The sequence below is a fragment of the Patiria miniata genome, unplaced genomic scaffold (genome assembly GCF_015706575.1).
Source record: "Patiria miniata isolate m_02_andy unplaced genomic scaffold, ASM1570657v1 HiC_scaffold_7, whole genome shotgun sequence".
NCBI classification, from domain to species: Eukaryota; Metazoa; Echinodermata; class Asteroidea; order Valvatida; family Asterinidae; genus Patiria; species Patiria miniata.
Genome location: NW_024037074.1, coordinates 28,300,778 through 28,322,822, shown reverse-complemented (window position 1 = coordinate 28,322,822; position 22,045 = coordinate 28,300,778). Strand labels below are relative to the sequence as shown.

The following is a 22,045-nucleotide window of genomic DNA, read 5'->3' as shown; positions in this document are numbered from 1 at the left end:
TTATTCGGAAAAAAGGAGGAAGCCACTGAATGAGGTGAAGTGATTGGTGGAATCACTATACGCCCTACCGGACATGGTAAGATACACCGTGTCTCCACGCTGTAGAACAAGCACCGCGCTTCCAGACAACTGACCACGTTGGCTTGATTGACCATAGGTTGTGATCACCTTGTGGTTGTTTTTAACAAGATTGATGTTAAGGGAATTGCTGTTACTGTACTTAAGAACAGAAAACGTAAATACGTAGGTGCCCGGCACACTACAGGTGAACGTACCGGTCTCGAGATCGAAACTGGTTCCCGGCAGAAGCGTCTCGGTCTGCTGGAAGGGCAAACGGGTGTCGGAACTTGTAGATTCATCCGAGCTCCTCGTCCTTACCACGGTGAATGCTACCCGCTGGTTGGAATCGTCTGGTGTCTCCCCTGGCTCACCCTTCTGACCTTTGACACCAGTTTCCCTATTTTCTCCAACAAAACCAGGTAGCCCTCTCGGACCTATCTTGCCGGGCAGACCAATCCCATCATTACCTTTAGACCCAGTGTTCCCAGGTGCTCCCCGCTCACCCATAGGTCCAATAGGGCCAATCTCACCTTGCTGACCTGCATCGCCCTTTGACCCCGACTGACCGTACGGCCCCATCGGTCCTACTGGCCCAGGCAGACCTGGTATGCCGGGTATTGCAGCAGGTCCCTGGCAGCACTGCTGACACACCTGAGACGCAGGACCATCGCCATCCGAGGGAACCGGCCCAGTAACGGAAGCTCGGAGCTTGACAGAGCTACCTAGAAGGAGGGCAATTGACAGAATGGTGGCCACGCAGATCTTCATCTGAAAGGAAAACAATACAGGGCCTAATATTACAAACAAAATCACTACATAAACTGAAGAATTTGTATACGAGACATAATTTTGAGGAATCATTATTCAGAGAATGTGTCGGCAGTGGCCTATCCCAGAGCAAGGGGATAACACTTGTTAGTATTATTGTTTTGCCCGCCGATAAAAGTTTGGAAAGGAGACCGAATTACATTATTTTTGTTATGTGACGGCATGCCCTTTCCATGGAATCATGATAGAATCAATTAAACATCATCACACCGACCTCGATGGTTCGGTCTTGAAGTCTTAAAGATCAGGTCCAAGAAGAGATCAAGGAGTTCACTGTAGGCTGAAAAATAATAAACAAAGAAAACCGGTAACGTTTATGCTTGAGTAAAGAAAGAAATACATTAATCATTGATTTTAATACAATTTTGAGGGTTTTTCACTTTGATCAATGGTCATTCGAAACCAGGAACAATTATTCACAAATAGAAACAATGGTCAAAGATTATTTGCATTTTCGTGACCGAATACGCTCAGAAAAAGCAGCATGTTTTAATGACGCTTTGTGAGATTTTTCTCTGCAACCTCAATGCTCCCTGATGATAAAGTGACATGACTTTTGATAAAATTTCATGATGCAATTTACACACTTTTGTTTTAATTGGCAGGGAAGGAAACATGACAGGAACATTGTTAGGTGGCTAGATTATAGAAAGAACGACATTTTGAGCACTCGCCCAAAATGAGGTTTATTGCGCAAAAAATAACTTTTTTTCATATTTAGACCATATTAACCAGTTTGTTAATTGTTGTAATCACTCTGTGGAAATAAAAAGACAATTAAAAAGATACTCAAAATCAATCAAATATATTTTGTTATCGCCAACACGATAAACGGTTAATGCAGTCTTCAATCTTTTTCTATAGTTTGCATGCATATCTCTCTTTTAGTTCTTTTAGTTCTCTTATTTTGGGGGGTTTGTTTTACGAAACTGATTGTATGTACGTAAACATGAAAGAAAAAATCTCGCGCGTGTTTCGTCATTTTAACCAATATGAAGAACCGGGTAAAATTAGGACAAGAAATCTGGGTTTTTTTAAGGGAAGATGCAAAATCTAAATTGACGCTCGAATAATGTGTGCAAAAAATTAAACCTTAACTCTTAACATGATTCTACAAATGTATCCAGCCATGGGCATCGCCAGGATTTGTTGTGTGTAGAGGAGGACAAAGCACATTTTCCCCCAAATATCAATATATTTTCCGGATTGATAATTTTTTTAGGGTGTCCAGGGACATTTGCACCCCAACCAATTAAATTAACAATATGATCGCACCTCTTTCTTCTTTTTCTTTTTATCTCTTGTTTTCTCCTGTTTTTTTTTTTTTTTTTGCTTGTCCGGGGGGCAATTTAACCATGAATAAAATGTGTGTGATCATGATCCGATTTGTTTGCATTGGCGCCCTTAAGTCTATTCTGACAATTGACACTTTACCCTGCAACGCTTGCAAGTAACACGTAGACCTATCGTTGCAGACCAGTAATACATTGGAATGTAATACATTCCAATAGACCCCAATGCAAGTTTTATGTCCCCACTTCAGGAATTCAGGTAATAACTCTCTGAGGACTGTTCAAGACGTACATCAAATTAAAGATTTTTTCATCATCCTTCATTTTCTGTTCAATTTTCTGGGGTTCAATCATCTAGGTGATCAAAGATGATCACCTCTAAAAGCAGGCCTGAAGCCAATCGCCATTTTGAAAATGGACGCCTACGCTCCACTGCAAAATAGAGGCATTAGGCCCTGTTACGAGCTGTCAAGACGTCGTATAGATAAGATTTCTTTCACCTGAATTTGCTTTTTACAATCTGTTTTAACGTTTTCCTTGTTATCTGTGATAACTATTTACTTGGTTTCCCTAATAGTTAAACAAAATTATATTTGTGCAAAATGTTTGTGTGTTTTTTTTTTCGCGTCAGTTCACCTGTTTGGCGTGCAGTGCAGTACGCACGATTTTTCCTGCCAAAAACTGTCCTTTCCCCCCTGCCAAAATAATATTGTCCGATTTTCCTGCCAAATACTGTCCAATATTTCCTGCTAAATACTATCTGATTCCCCCCTGCCAAATACTGTCCGATTTCCCTGCGAAACAAATATCCGATTTTTCCTGCTAAATACTGTCCGATTCCCCCTGCCAAATATTGTCCGATTCCCCCTTGCAAAATACTGTCCGATTTTCCCTGCTAAATATAGTCCGATTTTTCCTGCCAACAAATATTGTCTGATTCCCCGCCCTGCCAAATATTTTCCGATTCACCTTTGCAAAATACAGTCCGATTTTTCCTGCCAAATAAGTGTCCGGCAGGACGTACGTGCGCCCTTGTGTTGGAACGACGGCGCCCGCCGCCCGGACTCTATTTGGCATCGGACACTATTTGGCATGTATTACATGCCAAATAGTGTCTGGCGCCCACTGCGCATGCTCAGCGGACACTATTTGGCACCGGACGGTTTTTGGCACGACACCGGCACCGAATGAAACGCTCGCACTCCTGTGCCATACTTGCCGAGTAATGACTCAGAACGTATGAGTAATTCGTAATAACGAATTAATAATCCGTAATAACGAATTAATAATCCGTAATAACGAATTAGTAATCCGTAATAACGAATTAAATAATCCGTAATAACGAATAAATTAATCCGTAATAACGAATTAATAATCCGTAATAACGAATTAAATAATCCGTAATAACGAATTAATAATCCGTAATAACGAATTAATAATCCGTAATAACGAATTAATAATCCGTAATAACGAATTAATAATCCGTAATAACGAATTAATTATCCGTAATAACGAATTAAATAATCCGTAATAACGAATTAGTAATCCGTAATAACGAATTAAATAATCCGTAATAACGAATTAATAATCCGTTATAACGAATTAGTAATCCTTAATAACGAATTAAATAGTCCACAACATATGTACTTGCAGTGGCGCTAATGGGTTTTCGTATGTATCAGCCATTATCGTAGAGGGGAATGTCTTTGCTTTTGCTGGGATGTGCATAAGTGAAACAAAATAATACACTTATTCGTTCAAATACTGTAAAAGAGCATGTACAGGGCTAATTTACTACACAAAAAGAAAATAAAATCATCTATAATATTTGTCATAGTCAGCGATCGAACTTGCCGCCACTGCTCTCAATTTAGTTTCTGCTGATGACAACCATGACAGCTAGTTTAGCTATTTTCCCCTCTAAAAATCCCGTGAGCTCGGCGCCTTAAGGCCAATTTATTTTCCGGTACGTGTGCACAACTAGTGGTTTCGCACCAATGCGTACTTTAATTTTCTTTCAGTATAGACGGCGCGCCACATAAATACTGGTCTCGATCTCTACCACTGATTTTTGAGGGGCAACTTCTCAAGAAATACATGATGTATGAAATTGAATTTTCGTTCACTGATTTGTCTTTAGGCCAAAAAAAAAGTCTCCGGTTTCTGGTATGGAGCTTGCCCAAAAAGTGGTGCGGCGACGCGGCTTTTTTTAACCTGATTTTTTTGCTTCAAATGTCGGCTGATGACTGCAAATGGTGCCCGACTAAACTTAGTGCAAATATATGGCAGTCCAGAGAGGCCACATAAAAATTATTCTCGACCATAACCCAATCTAAAAACACGTTAAAATTGTGCAGCAGCATGATTCCAGTCAAACCAGTGAGTTTGGCGGTTTTGAGACATCATCTTTCATTGAAAAAAAAACACACTTTTTTCATTTTGCCGACGCGCATGGCTACGGCAACGCGCGCGCATACCAGAAACCGGAGACTTTTTTTTTTGGCCTTATGTTTAACATTACGAGATTTAATTTCATAAGAATCCGGCAAAGAATGAAGCTAATATGACCGTAACAACGGTTTTAAGCGGACAACAATACAATCCGAATGGAATTAGTCAACGTGGAGTTTTCGCGTTTAAAACACAGTACATTGTTGCCGTCCTATTTGCCTTATTGTTCAACAGTTTCTCTTGAAATTCAAACTCCTCTTGTGACACATCGTGGAAAATCGGTGCACGAAATTTCAATGTGATACATCTTGTATTTCTTGAGTTGTTTCTCGAAAAACGAGTTTGTTCTTTTTGCTCAATATTGCAGCATCCGTGGCCAAGTTCGGGCAAGGACCATTAGTCGACTAGTGGTTGATTTGTGACGTACCTTACGCCTGCGCACTGATAGCAACGTGCGAACGTCTCTAGTCAAACGCTGGTCAAATTGTCATCGCAAATCGTCTGGATCCCGGCTCCCTGCTGTACGTTATGAATGCGCGCGGCTATGGTTACCAGCGATGCAACCAGCCCCATTAGGGCCAAGTTCGGGCAAGGACCATTGGTCGACTAGTGGTTGATTTGTGACGTACCTTACGCCTGCGCACTGATAGCAACGTGCGAACGTCTCTAGTCAAACGCTGGTCAAAATGTCATCGCAAAACTTCTGGATCCTGGCTCCCTGCTAGCGTTATGAATGCGCGCGGCTATTGGTTACCAGCGAAGCAACCAACCCCAGTAGGCTTGTTCCAAATAGTCGACTAGCGTAGTCAACCATCGTCGACTAGACAGAGTTCGGGCAAACGTTAGTTAACCATTGGTCAACTATAGTCCTTGCGCGAACTTGGCCCTAGGTTGGTTCCAAATTGTCGACTAGCGTAATCAACCATCGTTGACTAGTATAGACAGAGTTCGGGCAAGCTTTAGTCGAACAATGGCTAACTATAGTCCTTGCGCGAACTTGCCCTTAAGTTGATGCTTTGTGGAGAACACTATTTATGAGGCGCGCCCTCTATTGATGGAAACTTAACACTAGTTTTATTTAGCGCGCCCTTTCACGAAAAAGTTGTTGTTTGACGGTTTCTCGTGAAATAGATTCTCCTTTAGAGTAACATATATCAGACACATCATCATCTGGGCCTGGCAGGCTTGGGTTATTGCCCGGCCCCCCCAAAAAACGGGTGTGTCATTTCTTGGACGTTGACTTTCTGTTTTCATTCGGTCTGTATTTTTCGCGTTTAAGATGCTATATTTGTTTCGGTCATTATTAAGGGAATAAATGTGTGTGTTTGGGAGGTATAATAACACTCCGTTTAAGACCGGTTTGAGTCTGGATGGGCGAAAATTACCCGAGGCGAAGCCATCCAGACTCAAACCGGTCTTAAACAGAGTTTTAATACCGACCGAACACACATTTATTCCCACTCTTAAATACCTTTTCGGTCCAAAAATAAAAAAAAAATGTCAAAAACTAGACGTTGCCAACCATTTTGTTCAACAATTTTACATTATGTTTTACGAAACACCCCTCTGGCTATAATATGGAATGCCCCTCGACATCTCATTACCCTATAGGGACATTGGCGTGCGCGTCGCGCATACTGCGCGATGTCGCGCAAAACGCAGCTGGGCTGGTGAAGTGTGAATTTCGGACCATGAAATACTGATTCACTGGTAGGAATTTGAACGTTCAACCAATGAAACGTTAAAAAGGCACCGGATTTCATAGGAGTCCAAATTTCATGTGACACTGGAAAAGCGATGATACCAGCTATTCATGTCTTTATCATCCGTTTAAGACCGGCAACGCGACGGGCTCTCGACCAATAGGAATGCGTAAACTGTCTCAGGTATTTATGAATATTGTTTTCATTGTTTGACAGTTTCTCCTGAATAATTAATATCATAATGTAGCACAGTCATCATGACAAATCACTGGACCAAATTTCTTAGAACTAGCTCACACTATGTAGGTATTATCTGCACAGAAAAATGATGATCAACATACATGTATGTTTTTTTTTTTTTTTTTCATTTTTTTGGTGGGTTGAGCTGCCATTGACTTTTCGAGATATTCTCACCCAAAGAAGACGACCCCTATTTCCCCAATGCGGAAAAGTATCTTGAAAAACGATCCCTCCACAACATTGCAAAATAGCGCCACTTTCGAGCCAAGTTGCATCCAAAATGCTCAGAATAAGAATCCCCAAGTCCAGGGGCAAAGGTTCAGTTGCCATATCTATTCAATTTCCCAATTTCATGGCTCTCAGAACTCTCTATAATTATAGGACATTTTAAGGGTATGACTTTTATGGACGAGCTCGTGGATGGGTTCAGGCATATATTTACCGATGTTTTACCACGATGGGAACGTACAGTAAGTTGTTTTGTACCGATATAAATCTGCCAATGGATATTTGAAAATTGCGGGGGAGGCTTAAGGAGGACAGTACAGTTAACCTGCAGGGCACACTCACGATGACAGGGGGCGCTGTTCAATGAGGACAGGACCACACCGTTCGGCATGAGGAGCCGGTGTGGCAGGTAATTCTGTCCCCCCTCAAATGTGTCCCCCCGGACAGATTTATCGGGTCGTGACCCGGTAAATCTGTCCGGGGGGACACTTTTACCCTAAACCTGTCCCCCTCTAGGTAAATCTGTCCTCCTGCACGACGTTAAAATGTGTTCCCCCCCCCCTACGGTAAATGTGTCCCCGTGCAACGTCACAAGTCTAGCACCCAGACTGTATATTAGTAAAGTTATTAACTTTTTTGCGCGGCGCCTTGCTAAATTCGGGAATGGTGCTTACGGCAAAGCACAACTCCCGTTTTGATGACGACTTCGTTCGGGAGCGAGCGATTTGCATGGTGGGCGTGCGTGCGAGTGTACCGCACCTACGGAGGGCGTGCGCGCGCTAGCGATAGGTTGAGTATTACTACGCGTGCCTTCTTGCAGAAACATAGATCGGTTGATTAACATCTAAACGTTAATTTCATTTTGATAATCATTGATGAAGGGTGGAAAAATCTAAAAATGTGTACCCTGTGCGCTGAATTCATTATAATAACATCAATATAACAACTTACGCGTGCAAAACCAGGGGGGACAGAATTAACCGGAGGGGACAGAATTACCTGGAGGGGGACAGAATTAACGGGACAGGGGGGACACTTTTACCTAGGTAATTATGTCCCCCCGGACACTTTTACCGGGGGACAGAATTACCGTCCACACCGGCCGCTTGTTTAATGTTTACGTCTGACAATTAGCCACTGTAGCGACCATTTTGACTAATCAGGTGTCGCACCCCACATCCATCCCCCATGCACTTGTCGTCGACCCTGGCCCTAACACATACAAGATGTCTGTAAGCTGATGTGGGTATTAAAGGGAATCGTACAACTTTCACCCTATTCAGCCTCTCTCACCAAGGGTCCCCCTCTCATTATCATCCATATCCCACCAACCCGCGGGACGCAACCACCTATTAATCTCTATCACGCTTACCCAAGCCAACCTGAACACCCTGCCCTTCACAGGCGGATGCAGAACAACACTGTCGGTGGGCTTCTGGTTTTGGAGGGGCAAATAAATATGAACCTGACATCCAGCAAGCTGGCAACTCTACAAAATCGAAAGGCGGGAGGGGGGGGAGGGGTATTTAATTTTTGTTTTGTCTACATGTATTACCATCTTAAAAATCCATGGGGTAAATGGGATAAGTAGACTACACCATCGTCTTGATGCTATTCACTGTTCTTGTCTAATTACTGAAAGATAAGTAACATTTGGCATCATATTTTGCCTCCCCCCATCTTCAATCCCTTACCCCCTAGACACCCACTAACCATCCACCCCACGCACCCGCAAACAATATTAAGCCAGCCTTTCACGATCCCCAATTAAGAAGTCAAAACCAAAATAAATAGACAAAAATACAAGTAATTAACAAACTTTGTTTGCAATAAATTTTAATATCAGAGCGATTATAATTGTTAACAATAACCACATCAGATTAGAGTAATTAATAAAAAAAAAATTCACAAGAGTCACATTGGGTTTTGTTCGTTCAACGACAAACGATTTCACTAACTGTCTTCAGTAAACGGTCAAAATGTCTCTGTAATTTTACTTTCCTGATTTTTAAAAGATAAAGTGTTTAAATTCAGTTTTTTGAGTATTTTATATCCGAAACTGATTACATGTCATAATGACTAATTTCTGTGTTGTAAATTAGTTAAGCTGTTAAACAGAGCAGTATCCTAAGATGTATAATTTACATTATCAACTAATATTTGTCATCAGGAAAGCTCTAGAAACTCAACTTTTAACATAAAACTAAAACTGAATTACACATGTATAACATGTAATACAAAAAAAAGTATTAACGAAATTTGAGAGTTCTTGGTCAGCTGTGGCGCAACTGAAACTCATGTTTTTTTTCTTTTCCGAGGATAAATAAATGATATCACCCGATTTCATTCAATTCATTGCTATTGCTTCCACGTTATTTGAGCACAAAAATAATGATTTTGGATGTTTTTTTAATCGCAGCTACACGCTAAAACCTTCTTTTTAAAAAGTCATATATTTAACTTCTTTTTAATTAATGTTTTTATGCAGTTTTGATGTCTGGTAAAGCGTTTTTATACTTTAATGTAAAATGCTTAGTATTAAGAATCAATTATCTTTCTTATTATCATGACATTGAACATTTTTCTTTTAATCCATTGGTTACTGTTTTGGCAAAATGAAAAGCGAAACAAAAAATATGCAGCACTACTCCTGAATATTTATGCGTTGTGATTTAATTTAATTTATTTATTATTTATTTATTCGGAGAAAAGGAGGAAGCCACTGAATGAGGTGTAGTGATAGGTGGTACCACTTTGCGCCCTACCGGACATGGTAACAAACACCGTGTCTCCTCGCTGCAGAACCAGCACCGCGCTACCAGACAACTGACCAAGTTGATTTGATGTACCATGGGTAGTGATCACCTTGTAGCTGTTTTTAACAAGATGGATGAAAAGGGTTCCGCTGTTGCTATACTTGAGAACAGAAAACGTAAATACGTAGGTGCCCGGAACACTACATGTGAACGTGCCGGTCTCGAGATCGAAGCTGGTACCCGGCAGAAGCGTCTCGGCCTGCTGGAAGGGCAAACGGGTGTCGTGACTCGTAGATGTATCCGAGTTGCTCGTCCTCACCACGGTGAATGCCACCCGCTTGTTGGAGTCGTCTGGTGTCTCCCCTGGCTCACCCTTCTGACCTTTGACACCAATTTCCCCAGTTCCTCCAACAATACCAGGTAGCCCTCTCGGACCTATCTTGCCGGGCAGACCAATCCCATCGTCACCTTTAGACCCAGTGTTCCCAGATGCTCCCCGCTCACCCATAGGCCCAAATGGGCCAATCTCACCTTGCTGACCCGCATCGCCCTTTGACCCCGGCTGACCGTACGGCCCCATCGGTCCTACTGTGCCAGGGAGACCCGGTATACCAGGTATTGCAGCAGGTCCCTGGCAGCACTGCTGACACACCTGAGACGCAGGACCATCGCCATCCGAGGGAACCGGCATCGTAACGGAAGCTCGGAGCTTGACAGAGCTACCCAGAAGGAGGGCGATTGACAGAATGGTGGCCACGCAGATCTTCATCTGAAAGGAAAACAATACAGGGCCTAATATTACAAACAAAATCACTACATAAACTGAAGAATTTGTATACGAGACATAATTTTGAGGAATCATTATTCAGAGAATGTGTCGGCAGTGGCCTATCCGAGAGCAAGGGGATAACACTTGTTAGTATTATTGTTTTGCCCGCCGATAAAAGTTTGGAAAGGAGACCGAATTACATTATTTTTGTTATGTGACGGCATGCCCTTTCCATGGAATCATGATAGAATCAATTAAACATCATCACACCGACCTCGATGGTTCGGTCTTGAAGTCTTGAAGATCAGGTCCAAGAAGAGATCAAGGAGTTCACTGTAGGCTGAAAAATAATAAACAAAGAAAACTAGTAACGTTTATGCTTGAGTAAAGAAAGAAATACTTTAATCATTGATTTTAATACAATTTTGAGGTTTTTTTTTCACTTTGATCAATAATCATTCGAAACCAGGAACAATTATTCACAAATAAAAACAATGGTCAAAGATTATTTGCATTTACGTGACCGAATACGCCCAGAAAAAGCAACATGTTTTAATGACGCTTTGCGACATTTTTATCCTGAATGCTCGCTGAAATCAACATTAAATTGATTCAAACGCTTGCATGAAAGCCTTTAATCAAATTCATTTTACAATTTATTCAAATTCATTGTCCAAAAAAAATCTGTGTATTTTTGAGGCACTAGTAACTCATTGAATCATTTTTGAAAGCATAATTATCTGCGTTTTTAAAACAGCATATTCTTCATTTAAATATGTTTTTCCCGTCCAATTTCACACCTTGCTCATTCAATGTGTGAACACTTTCTTTCAAATTCGCATACAAACCCGTTAGCATTCTCAAACCCAGTTGAAGTTAGCGCCGATCAGATTATCTTCACTATACGCTTACAAAAGTAGGCAATTGACGTATTTGCATTGAATTTATTGTGCTTTAGATTCAGTCCAGCTCGGGAATTCAACTTCATGCTTATTTTCACAAATTAAGTCATTTATGTTTAATACAAATCGGCATTTTAGCCAGATCAGTGGTGGCTCTAGGGGTGCGGAGGGGGTGCCCTCCCCTGGCAGTGACCGAATATCTATCAAAAAAGCCAAAAATTCAATTGAGAGTGTCATTCCACCCTCACCCTTTCTCCCGGCACAAACTTCGCCCGGCAATAAACTCTGTTGATCCGCCCTTGAAGATATTATGTGGCAGTGTTAAAATAAGGTATAAAATGACATGATGTTTTGAAAAGTTTTTTCTTTTTTAAATGTCAGGGAGGGAATCATGAAACGTGCATATCAGAACTTAACAATTTATTGTTAAGTGTCTATTAAGTGACAGAAAGAATTAACTTTTTAGCACTCGCCCAAAAATCGGCCTCTCACGAAAAAGAGACAGATTTTGTTTTTTATATATTGACCAGTTAATTTTAGTAATCACCATGTGGAAATAAAAAGATAATGGAGAAAAAATACTGAAAATCAATCCAATTGTTTTTTTTTTTTGCAATTACGATTGACGGTTAACCCTAAAGGGGCCGGGTTATTTTGACAATCTTTCAGCCGGGAGGGGGGCGGATTCCGCCACCCCCCCCCCCCAAGATCACGGCCATCGATCGAGTGACGAAAAATGTTGAAACTCAGCACATGCATAGAACAACTCTTCCTTAACATACCCAAGAAATTTCATGAATGTAGGTCAAAGGGTTTTGGAATTATGGCTATTTAATTATTCATATGTACGATTGCCAATTCTGCTTTGCGTACACGACGTATATGGGTCTTTCCATGTCAGACCAACGCACTTATTTACCTCATGTCTTCTGATTTTGGTAAAAATTGCTGTGCTTGTAGGTCCTGATGAGCAATAAATGCACACATTTTTAGAGTAAAATACCACCCCTTTGGCAGAAATATGTCAAAACCATGTCAATTTTCATCGAATATATGCAAATTTGGTATCAAAATATTAAGAATTGCATGCTTAAATCATCACTTTTGTCAAAATTAAATTTTGTGAAAAGGAAGTCACTTGACCTTTAATAAGTTATCGTGACCTTTGACCCAATTTATGATTTAATGTATCATTCCGAAAATCAACGAAAATAAAATGACTTGATAGAGCATGTCTTCTTCTATTAGAATCCACTAAAAATCAATTGGGGGCTTTAAAATTTACAACTTTATGACTATTTGTGTCAGTTGGTAGGTTACAAATTAGTCAGTTTATAGACTTTACTTGAGAAATCCAACTTACTGTTCTGTTTCTAAAGCTACTTAAATTAATCTTGGTTTGGGAATGTCTCATGTTTAGGGCTGATGAGGTATAACCAGACTCATAATATAAATTATCAGCAGTGGCGCACCAAGGATTTTGCGTTTGTGAGCTTGTCTTACATACGCAGTGTGGACTTCCGAACAAAACACGTCCACATAATGTAGGTAGCACCGACGTTGTGTGGACTTGCCCACGTCCACACAGTGTTTCCCCATTTCTGGAAAACAGGTTTAGAGGCATTTTTGGGTTAGGTTTATCTGTAGCAGAATGAAGAGAAACACTAAAGGGAATCATAGAAAAAAAATTGGGTTGAAAGAGTTTTCACAGTTTGAGAAAAATGAGTTTTTCCACTGGTGTTCCTTAACTACACGAAAAGAAAGGAAAGTCCACACTACTTATGTGAAACAAGTCTGTGTGTGGGTGTGTGTGTGTGTGTGTGTGGGGGGGGGGGGGCTCATAATTTGTTTGTTTTCAAATTTCTGTAGAAGATTGAAAAACAAAAATTACCCACCCCGGGGTGCCACTGATAATTAGTTATCCCACGAGTGCGCTTGAAATATGAAACAATACAATGCTGCTGTGACCCATATGCCACCCGACGCACTACATTATTCCGTGTTCCACGAGCGCAAGTGGGTTAACGAATTTATCTTCATGCAAACTTGACGTCGAATGCTTGAGAGTCGATTGTCATCAGCAGTTACTGTTTGGGGTACGCAACAGCTCTATGCTTACTACCTGGACCCAATACAGCTGACACACATCCAGGTGAAATTTATCTCGAAGGAAGCAATTGCCAAGTCTGTGAGACTCATTAAATTTCAAGAAGCGCAGTGATGAATGAGGTAACTTGATTGCGATATTAAGTATTATCTTCAAGCAAACTTGAATCCTAGACCCTGAATAGTCCATCTATAGCAACAGTGTGATTTGATATAATATTGCACAGCCATATTGCACCCTAGATATCTACGAAAGCCCATTAGCGGATTACGGATTACGGATTATTAATTCGTTATTACGGATTACTAATTCGTTATTACGGATTATTAATTCGTTATAACGGATTATTAATTCGTTATTACGGATTATTAATTCGTTATTACAGATTATTTAATTCGCTATTACGGATTATTAATTCGTTATTACGGATTATTTAATTCGTTATTACGGATTATTAATTCGTTATTACGGATTATTTAATTCATTATTACGGATTATTAATTGTTATTGTGAAATCTCAGCTTTAAAGCTGATTTCAGCTTTTTTGGTTTTGGATTTCAGCTTTTTTTCGGGCTTTTTCCCTCACTTGGTGTGTACAAAAGTATAGGAGATCTCCAAAATTCAGCTTTTTTTATCAGTGGTCACTCACACCCCTGTATTACGAATTAAGTCTGATGTTCTCACACGTGGAGAGCACGTGACCAGGGGCCTATGTATATAACGCCGCTAGGCGGCGCTATCTTTGCATACAACGTTTGCACTCCTGTGCCATACTTGCCGAGTAATGACTCAGAACGTATGAGTAATTCGTAATAACGAATTAATAATCCGTAATAACGAATTAAATAATCCGTAATAACGAATTAATAATCCGTTATTACGAATTAATAATCCGTAATAACGAATTAATAATCCGTAATAACGAATTAATAATCCGTAATAACGAATTAAATAATCCGTAATAACGAATTAATAATCAGTTATAACGAATTAGTAATCCGTAATAACGAATTAATAATCCGTAATAACGAATTAAATAATCCGCAACATATATACTTGCAGTGGCGCTAATGGGCTTTCGTAGCTTTCGAATGTACATGTACATGTATGTATTGTGTTCTTTTTTATTTGCTGCTGAACGGTCCGATACACTATTCACCTACATCCCTCACCACGTGCAATGTACATGTACACATCCGACGTCAAGTTTGCTTGAAGATAAATGCGTTATATGGCTCGTGGAACACGAAATAATGTAGTGCGTCGGGTGGCATATGGGTCACAGCAGCATTGCATTGTTTCATATTCCAATATTCCAAGCGCGCTCGTGGGATAACTAATTATCAGTGGCGGGGGGGGGGGCTCAAGGGGCTTGAACATACCCCCTCCAAGGTTGTCAATTTGTATGTTTGATTTTTTTTTCAATCTCCTACAGAAATTTTACAAAAAAAATATATGAGCCCCCCCCCCCCCCTCCACAAAAAGCAAAATCCTGGGTACGCCACTGCTGATAATTTATATTATGAGTCTGGTTATACCTCATCAGCCCTAAACATGAGACATTCCCAAACCAAGATTAATTTAAGTAGCTTTAGAAACAGAATAATATAGTTGTGTGGGTGGATTTGTAAAGTTAAGTCTATAAATTGACTAATTTGTAACCTACCAACTGACAAAAATAGTAATAAAGTTGTAAATTTTGAAGACCCCAATTGATTTTTAGCAGATTCTGATAGAGGAAGACATGCTCTATCAAGTCATTTTCATTTCATTGATTTTCGGAATGATACATTAATACATAAATTGGGTCAGAGGTCACGATAACTTATTAAAGGTCACGTGACCTCCTTTTCACAAAATTTAATTTTGACAAAAGAGTTGCTTTGAGCATGCAATTCTTATTATTTTGATACTAAATTCGCATATATTCGATGAAAATTAACATGGTTTTGACATATTTCTACCAAAAGGTTGGTATTTTACTCTAAAAATGACCATTTTTTGTTGTTTCTGCCCTGACCACATGGTAGGTCGGATCGGGCTAAAAATTGTGGTGCATTCATTGCTCATCAGTACCTACAAGCACAGCAATTTTTATCAAAATCGGAAGACATGAGGTAAAAAAGTGCAATTGGTCTGACATGGAATGACCCATATGTGAAAATTCAGTTTTCACGGCGCGTAGCTACGCGGCAACCCGTGGTCCGATTTTTTTTGTTTTTGGTATCAAAAGATGCGCAAAGCTCGAGGCTAAAACGTCATAACAGCTCGGGTCGCGAAATTCTTTTTTTTTTTGAGGCTATCGCGGAAAATGTTGAGGGGGGGGGGGTGGATTCCGCTCCCGGCCCCTTTAGGGTTAATGCAGTCTTCAATCTTTGGTGTCTGTATCTTTTTAGTTTGTAAATTGTATGTAGACATACACAAAAATGAAACTATTTTTTTCCTGGAGAACCCGGTCACGATATGTCGAGTAATCTGCCTTTCTAAAAAGAAAGATGCAAAATCTAAATTGATTGGCTTCATATACGAAATTGCATGTCTGAGAACGACAGGAGGGGATCCCTCACTTCTTTAAATATCAACTTCGCACCTTTGTTTTGAATCGAATGACGTTTTCTGTTGATAATGGTGACCGAAACGTTATCGGTGCATAAACAAACATAATCTTCCGCCAAAATACTATCCTGTTGTCACGCTAAATTGAGAGAAAATTTACAATATAAAAACTACTCACTTGATGTAATGTTCTTGAATTTTATCACGAAAAAAATCATCAACATATGAGCAGATTGCTGGCTTTTAAAAAAATGAGTTATTGGGTTATTTTCTGCATTGATATGGAAAACCGATCTCATACCAGTGAAGTATAGTGGCGGAAATATTACAGGTGGACCACCGCAGTTAAGTTACAGTCGTTACACAAAGAATTATTTCCCCGGCGGTGGGAAATCAGCGCACCGCGGTTTGGCTATTAGCATCAGCCACCATCTGTTTGTCAAACATGAAAGTGTCTTGGAAAATCTGTACTATTATTGCAAATTTTAAACACTGAAAATACAGCTTTTTTCAAAAAAGATATTTAACAGAATCTACGTGACATTCTCAGTGGAACCCTGCATGCAAACATGGCTGAATTCATCTGAAAGCTGGTGCTTCAAACGTTGAAGTCTGACAGCAGAACAGACGGCCCGAATAATTTGTACAAACATGATTCCTAGAAATGAATCCAGCTAGATAAAGCAATTTGAGCTTGAATAAAGTGTGATCATGATCCGGTCCGTTCGTATGTGCGCCCTCTAGTCTATTCTGACCAGTGTCACTTTTATCACGCAATGCTTAAAAGTAACGCTTAGGCCTACACGTGTATACATGTAGTGATCAAACCGGAATGGCGCACTGTGAACTAGTGAAATGACACAGTTTAAAAACAAAGACCAAAAGGTATTGAGATTATCCCAGTTTTCAATTACACAACATAGGACAGGATGTTTGAGATGTCCCGATTTCCTGTATACGTTCTTCCGTTGCCAACTTCCGCATAACCTTTAATCCTCAATTAGTTAGAGTGATTACCGGAAAAAAGGTGAGCGCATCGCATCGGGATTTTATGTTTGATACAATAAACAGGGAAAACTAGCAAGAAAATAAAGGGGGTGAATGGTCATACCGATATTATGGGTCAAGTGTTGAGCTCTCGCAATATTTCTTTCTTTTAATTAAAAAAGTTTTAATTTATCATGTGAAATATTGTGTAAGTGCGTGAACAATATGCAATTTCATGTAATACGCTCTTGAAAACCTTTAGCCAGGTATGACTAGAAATCTGGCGAACCTGAATGGCAATAAAAACTATAAAACTTGCATAGATTTATAGTGTGTTATCGGTAGTGACAACAATTCAAGTGAATTTTCAAGAGCTAGAGAAATCAGTCAGAATTTTGGACAATTGTTTGTTGAGAGTGCACCATGGAAGTAACAGCGATAATATTATCATACAGGAATTCCTTATTCAGAACAAATAAAATGAAAACCCTGATTATTTGCTCTTAACATTTGTTACCTGAAACTTTGGCTTCACAAAATGTTGGTATGAATCTGCATCAACTGTTTGGACTAAGAGCTAATTCAGCTTATATTATATACATTATAATATCTGATGATTATTTAAGCATCTATTGATAGGTCATCGAGTTACCGTATGGAAAAGGAATCATCATGGTCGGAAATATTTATATCTCGCCGTTTTGGCTATAAGCAAATATGTGTCAATGTCATATATCACAAAAGATCAATTCCAAAGTCAGCAGAATTGTCGTCAAAGATTGTTTCAAAGACTCACCGTGCAATTCTTGTTCGATCTTGCAAACAGTTCTCTCGGGTTGTCGTCTGGACGTGGACATGAGCTGCGGTCGTTGTGAGGAGTGAGCCGGCAGCTTGTGACTTAAATATTGACGTCGATTTCCCGAGCAGTGACTGAGGAACTTGCAAGCCCGGTTTGTGATTGGTCCCTGCGCGCTGTCAATCACATATCACCGACTCGCTTCATATTGATGAGAGGGAAATGATGTTAATGTTACAGTGCCACACGTTAAACCCGAAGCTTGTATCACCGACACTCAAATAGACGCATCTAATTGGTGGAATGATTGTATGGATGTCGGTGACACAATCAAACTCGTGGAATGTGATTGGCACCTGTCAATCACAGACCACTCACTTGTGGTCACCGACTTGTTGGGTGACTAACTCTGATTGGTGGATAGAATAATGACGTACACCGGCCATACGTGATTCAATCAGTGTTGGTTTTGCGCTTCGCGTTATTTAATGGAGCCACGCATTTGGTGGCTAGTATTTTGTAGTCAGGTTATGCAGTCTACATTTTTGATGAAAAACGAAAGCGTAGTAATTGTTCAGAAGCATGTACAGTTGCCGCCCTCTTACGATGAAGTATACTTAGTTTGCAGATTGCAGCCGTTCTCAAAGGCAACTTAACTATAACCATTCATCTATCCCATCCACTATTCAAACGTGCGCTCGGCCCGGCCAACTTCTCGGCATGCAATCGACCTTGCACCTGCAGACCCCCCTCCTCGCTCATTGAGGCCTTCTCACCTCCGCGTATTGAGCCCAACCTATACCTAAAACCAAACACATAATTATGCCAACTCCGATTTTGACCCTCGCCTAATCAAACCTAATCCCAAACTTACCCAACTGCTTTGATACAACCATGTGCAACAAACTTCTTTCCTTACGAAACATTAGCCTTTAATAGCCTGATCTCCAAGCCAAGCACGAATCCCCATATTGAACCCCTGCCCTCACCATCCCTTCCCCCTCCTAACCACCCTGGGCAGCCAACGGCGGATCCCGAACCAAAATGCTGAGGCGGAGAAGGGTGAAAGCTGTACGATTTCCTCATACGCTCATATTTAATTCTAGAGTACTGTTGTTTCCCTTTCTATTAATAGTTTCGTCGACATGAAGAGGAAGAGTAAATCTATTTTTACAGCATTAACAGTCGTGTAGTGACATTTGTTTTTCGTTGGGTATTACCTATCGAGTGCCAATGTTTTTAGTAATTCACTCATCAATTTTCTGCTGATGACAACTAACAGTTTTACCCGCTAAAATAGGCCGGCCTATAAGAATACCTACTCAGCAAATTTGAAAAGACGATGGCCCATATTCTACCGAAAGTCCAAAATAATCACTAAGTGTGCCCCTGAGTGTACCTGATTTCTAGCGGAACAATACTGCCCACAATTCCAAAGAGTACCTATTCTTATACCTATCAAGGGTTTGTCGTTTTTAATCCTAGTATTTTCGAGAGATAATACGCTGCGAAGTATTACTCATTGGCGTGATTCATTAAAGGGACCTTAATTAAGACTCCTCATTTTCTGGAGGAAGCAATTCAAAGAGTTAAGCGCTTCCCCTCGAATCCCAGGCAGGCTGAGTGGTGAGGAACGCCCTCCCTAGCTTCCCTGGTTACGCCACTGAGTTTGAAGTGAGGTATCGTTTCTCATCATCCGGCCGGGACCATGATTTTGACGACGATGCGAACGTCCAGCAATCATATTTTACTGAAATAAATCTGCCATCGGATATTTGAAAATCACGGGGGGGGATTGTTGGGACAGCTATAACCAGGGGCAAAGAGGACAAAACGTCCGTACTACGCCGTCTGGCATGAGGAGCTGGCCGCCTGTTTAATGCGCAGACCATTTTTTTTTTTTACTAAATCGGGTACTCAGACCTCACAGCTACACTTGGCAACGACCCTGCCCCTAACATACCTGCCCGTAAGCTGACTTCTTGTGGGTTCAACTTTCACCCTATCAAGCCTCTCTCACCAAGGCTTTGCCACCACCCCCCCCCCCATCTCACCCATCTACCATCAATCTGCATGACGCAACCACCTAATTAATGTTTTACAACCTTCAGACCCAAACGGCCTAAACACCCTGCCCCTTCACGGCGGATACAGAACCAAATTGTCCATGACCTTCCAGTTATGTTAGGCGGTGAGTAGAGGGGAAGGGGTGCAGGTAAAGGGCCTGATACCCAGCAAGCTAGCGTTTACAGAATCGATAGGCGTGGGGATGCGTTTCATTTTTCCCTCATTATTTTTCCTGACTACATTATACTAGCATTTTGGGTGGCGCTGGTGGCTTGTGCATAAAGCGCTCGCCTCTCACCAGGGTGACAACGGTTCGAATCCTGGCCGCGGATCACGTGTGAGTAGAGTTGTGCGTTGGTTCTCTCCTGTGCCACGAGGGTTTTTCTCCATGCCCTCCGGTTTTCCTCCATCCGGCAAAATCAAACACTTTCGATCTCAGGCTGTTCTCCGTGGTCAAAATGGGTCAATGTGGCCGGCAGCCCATAGGCGCCTTTACGTGCCAGCGGCCAGACCACGTTGTAGCCGCGCCCTTCGCAATTCAGCATCCGAGCTGCGAGTAAGGATCATTAGCCCCCAAATGATTAATTATTATATTTCAAGAATCCGTGGGGGAAATGAAACGAGTGGACTACACCATCGTCTTAGTAATATTAACTGTCTTGTTCAATTATTGAAAGATAAATAACTATTGGTATCAGTTTTGTTGCCCCTCCCGTTTTCAACCCCTAACACCCTCGACACACATCTGTACCGGGCCTTGAACACGAACCCCAAATTCAAGACGACAAAACAGCAAAATAACTTTACAAAAATACAAAGTAACTCACTGAATTAGTGCAAACATTTCCAATATCAAATTGACTAGAATTGTTAATAATAATCACTGATTTTAGTACTTAATAGGACATTTGTTCACAAGAGTCAGATTGGTATTTGCTCTTTCATTTCGACGACAAAATGATTTTTTTAAACTAAATATTCAAAATGTCTTTGCAATTCTACTTTCTGGAGAATTCGATTTCATTCTTCCAGAGTGTATTACAAGGGGCATGTATGTCCCACATTATCAAAAACTAGTGTTTTCAAAACCTTGGTTTTTTTAGAATTTATATTCTATATCTTATCACATGATATTACTAAATTAGTTAGGCGATTAAACAAAGAGATATTATGAAATGTAAATGCACTTGAAAATAAACTACACGTTTTGTTCAATAAAATAATCATTTGCAATAGAATTATAACTACATTTTAACAATGCTCTGATAGTATCACATTAACAATTAAAATTTCATTAAATCGTAAACAATCATTTCATCAGAATTAAACTCTAAGACCAAACTTTTAACACGTTAAAAATCCGATGAAAATAATTTGTAGAAAACAATAATTACATTTAAGAGTCATTGGTCCACTATGGTGCAATTTAAACTCATTTCTGTGTTTGTTTGTTTGTTTGTTTGTTTTGAGAAAGAAAACAAATCCTTCCGAGGATTAATAAATGACACTGCATTGGGCGTGTCTCCGCCGCGCCAGGGTGTCTCTTATCCGGGCTAGCGTGAGTTTAGGACCCTAAACAGCCCTGTATTAAAATTCCCATAGACACAAGTGCTAAATGCCCATACTTCAAAATTCTTGTAAAAATACTCAGAACTCTCAGGGGTATAGCTGTACAGAAACAAAAGATAATCAACGTATCATCTTTTATTTTATTTTCATTTTTTTTTACCATTGACTTTCCGAGATATTCTCACCCAAAGAAGGCGACCCCTATTTTTTCCCAAAGTGGAACAGTAGCCATCTTCAAAAACGATCCCTCCACAACATGACACAATAGCGCCACTTTCGAGCCCGATTGCATCCAAAATGCTCAGAATTGGAAGGCCAAAGGGTTCATTGCCTTATCTCTTCAAATCCCCAATTTTATTTTATGACTTGCGTGAAAACGAAAGATACACAGGCCTGACATCCAGCATTTTTCATTTCTCATTTTGTTCTGTCTACATGTTTTAGCATTTTAAGAATCCGTGGGGTAAATGGGATAAGTAGACTACACCATTGTCTTAGTGCCATTCGTTGTTCTTGATGAAGTAACAATCGGCATCATATTTTGCTCCCCGCCCCTCATCTTCAATCCCTAACCCCCTCGACACCACTAATCATTCATCCTCCACCCCATCCATCCTCAACCAATGTTAACCCGGCCCTTCATTTACACCGATCCCCAAATCTAGTGGTCAAAACAAACCAAAATTGACAAAAATACAGGTAATTAACTGAATCTGTTTGCAATAATTTGTAAT

At 40.4% G+C, this 22,045-nt stretch overlaps 2 protein-coding genes across 3 annotated transcripts; both read right to left on the bottom strand.

Moving 5' to 3' along the window:
* On the bottom strand, nt 1–1,169 carry LOC119745440 (collagen alpha-1(X) chain-like). The gene is made up of 2 exons (XM_038221783.1): nt 1,103–1,169; nt 1–828 (listed from the first exon to the last, which is right to left on the bottom strand). The coding sequence occupies exon 2, from the start codon at nt 826–828 to the stop codon at nt 1–3; it is 828 nt and encodes a 275-aa protein (XP_038077711.1). The 5' UTR covers nt 1,103–1,169.
* Nucleotides 1,170–9,279: 8,110 nt separating this feature from the next.
* LOC119746209 (complement C1q subcomponent subunit B-like) lies at nt 9,280–17,790 on the bottom strand. 2 transcript variants are annotated; one of them, XM_038223018.1, is made up of 2 exons: nt 17,676–17,790; nt 9,280–10,327 (listed from the first exon to the last, which is right to left on the bottom strand). In XM_038223018.1, the coding sequence occupies exon 2, from the start codon at nt 10,325–10,327 to the stop codon at nt 9,500–9,502; it is 828 nt and encodes a 275-aa protein (XP_038078946.1). In that variant the 5' UTR covers nt 17,676–17,790; the 3' UTR covers nt 9,280–9,499. The 2 variants fall into 2 exon arrangements, 1 of the variants encoding a protein (XP_038078946.1); XR_005273711.1 differs by lacking the exon at nt 9,280–10,327 and adding an exon at nt 10,629–10,667.
* Nucleotides 17,791–22,045: the final 4,255 nt, after the last annotated feature.

Bases quoted from the DNA above. Each gene is read 5' to 3' on its own strand.
- LOC119745440 (XM_038221783.1), bottom strand. From the start codon at position 828: ATGAAGATCTGCGTGGCCACCATTCTGTCAATTGCCCTCCTTCTAGGT.
- LOC119746209 (XM_038223018.1), bottom strand. From the start codon at position 10,327: ATGAAGATCTGCGTGGCCACCATTCTGTCAATCGCCCTCCTTCTGGGT.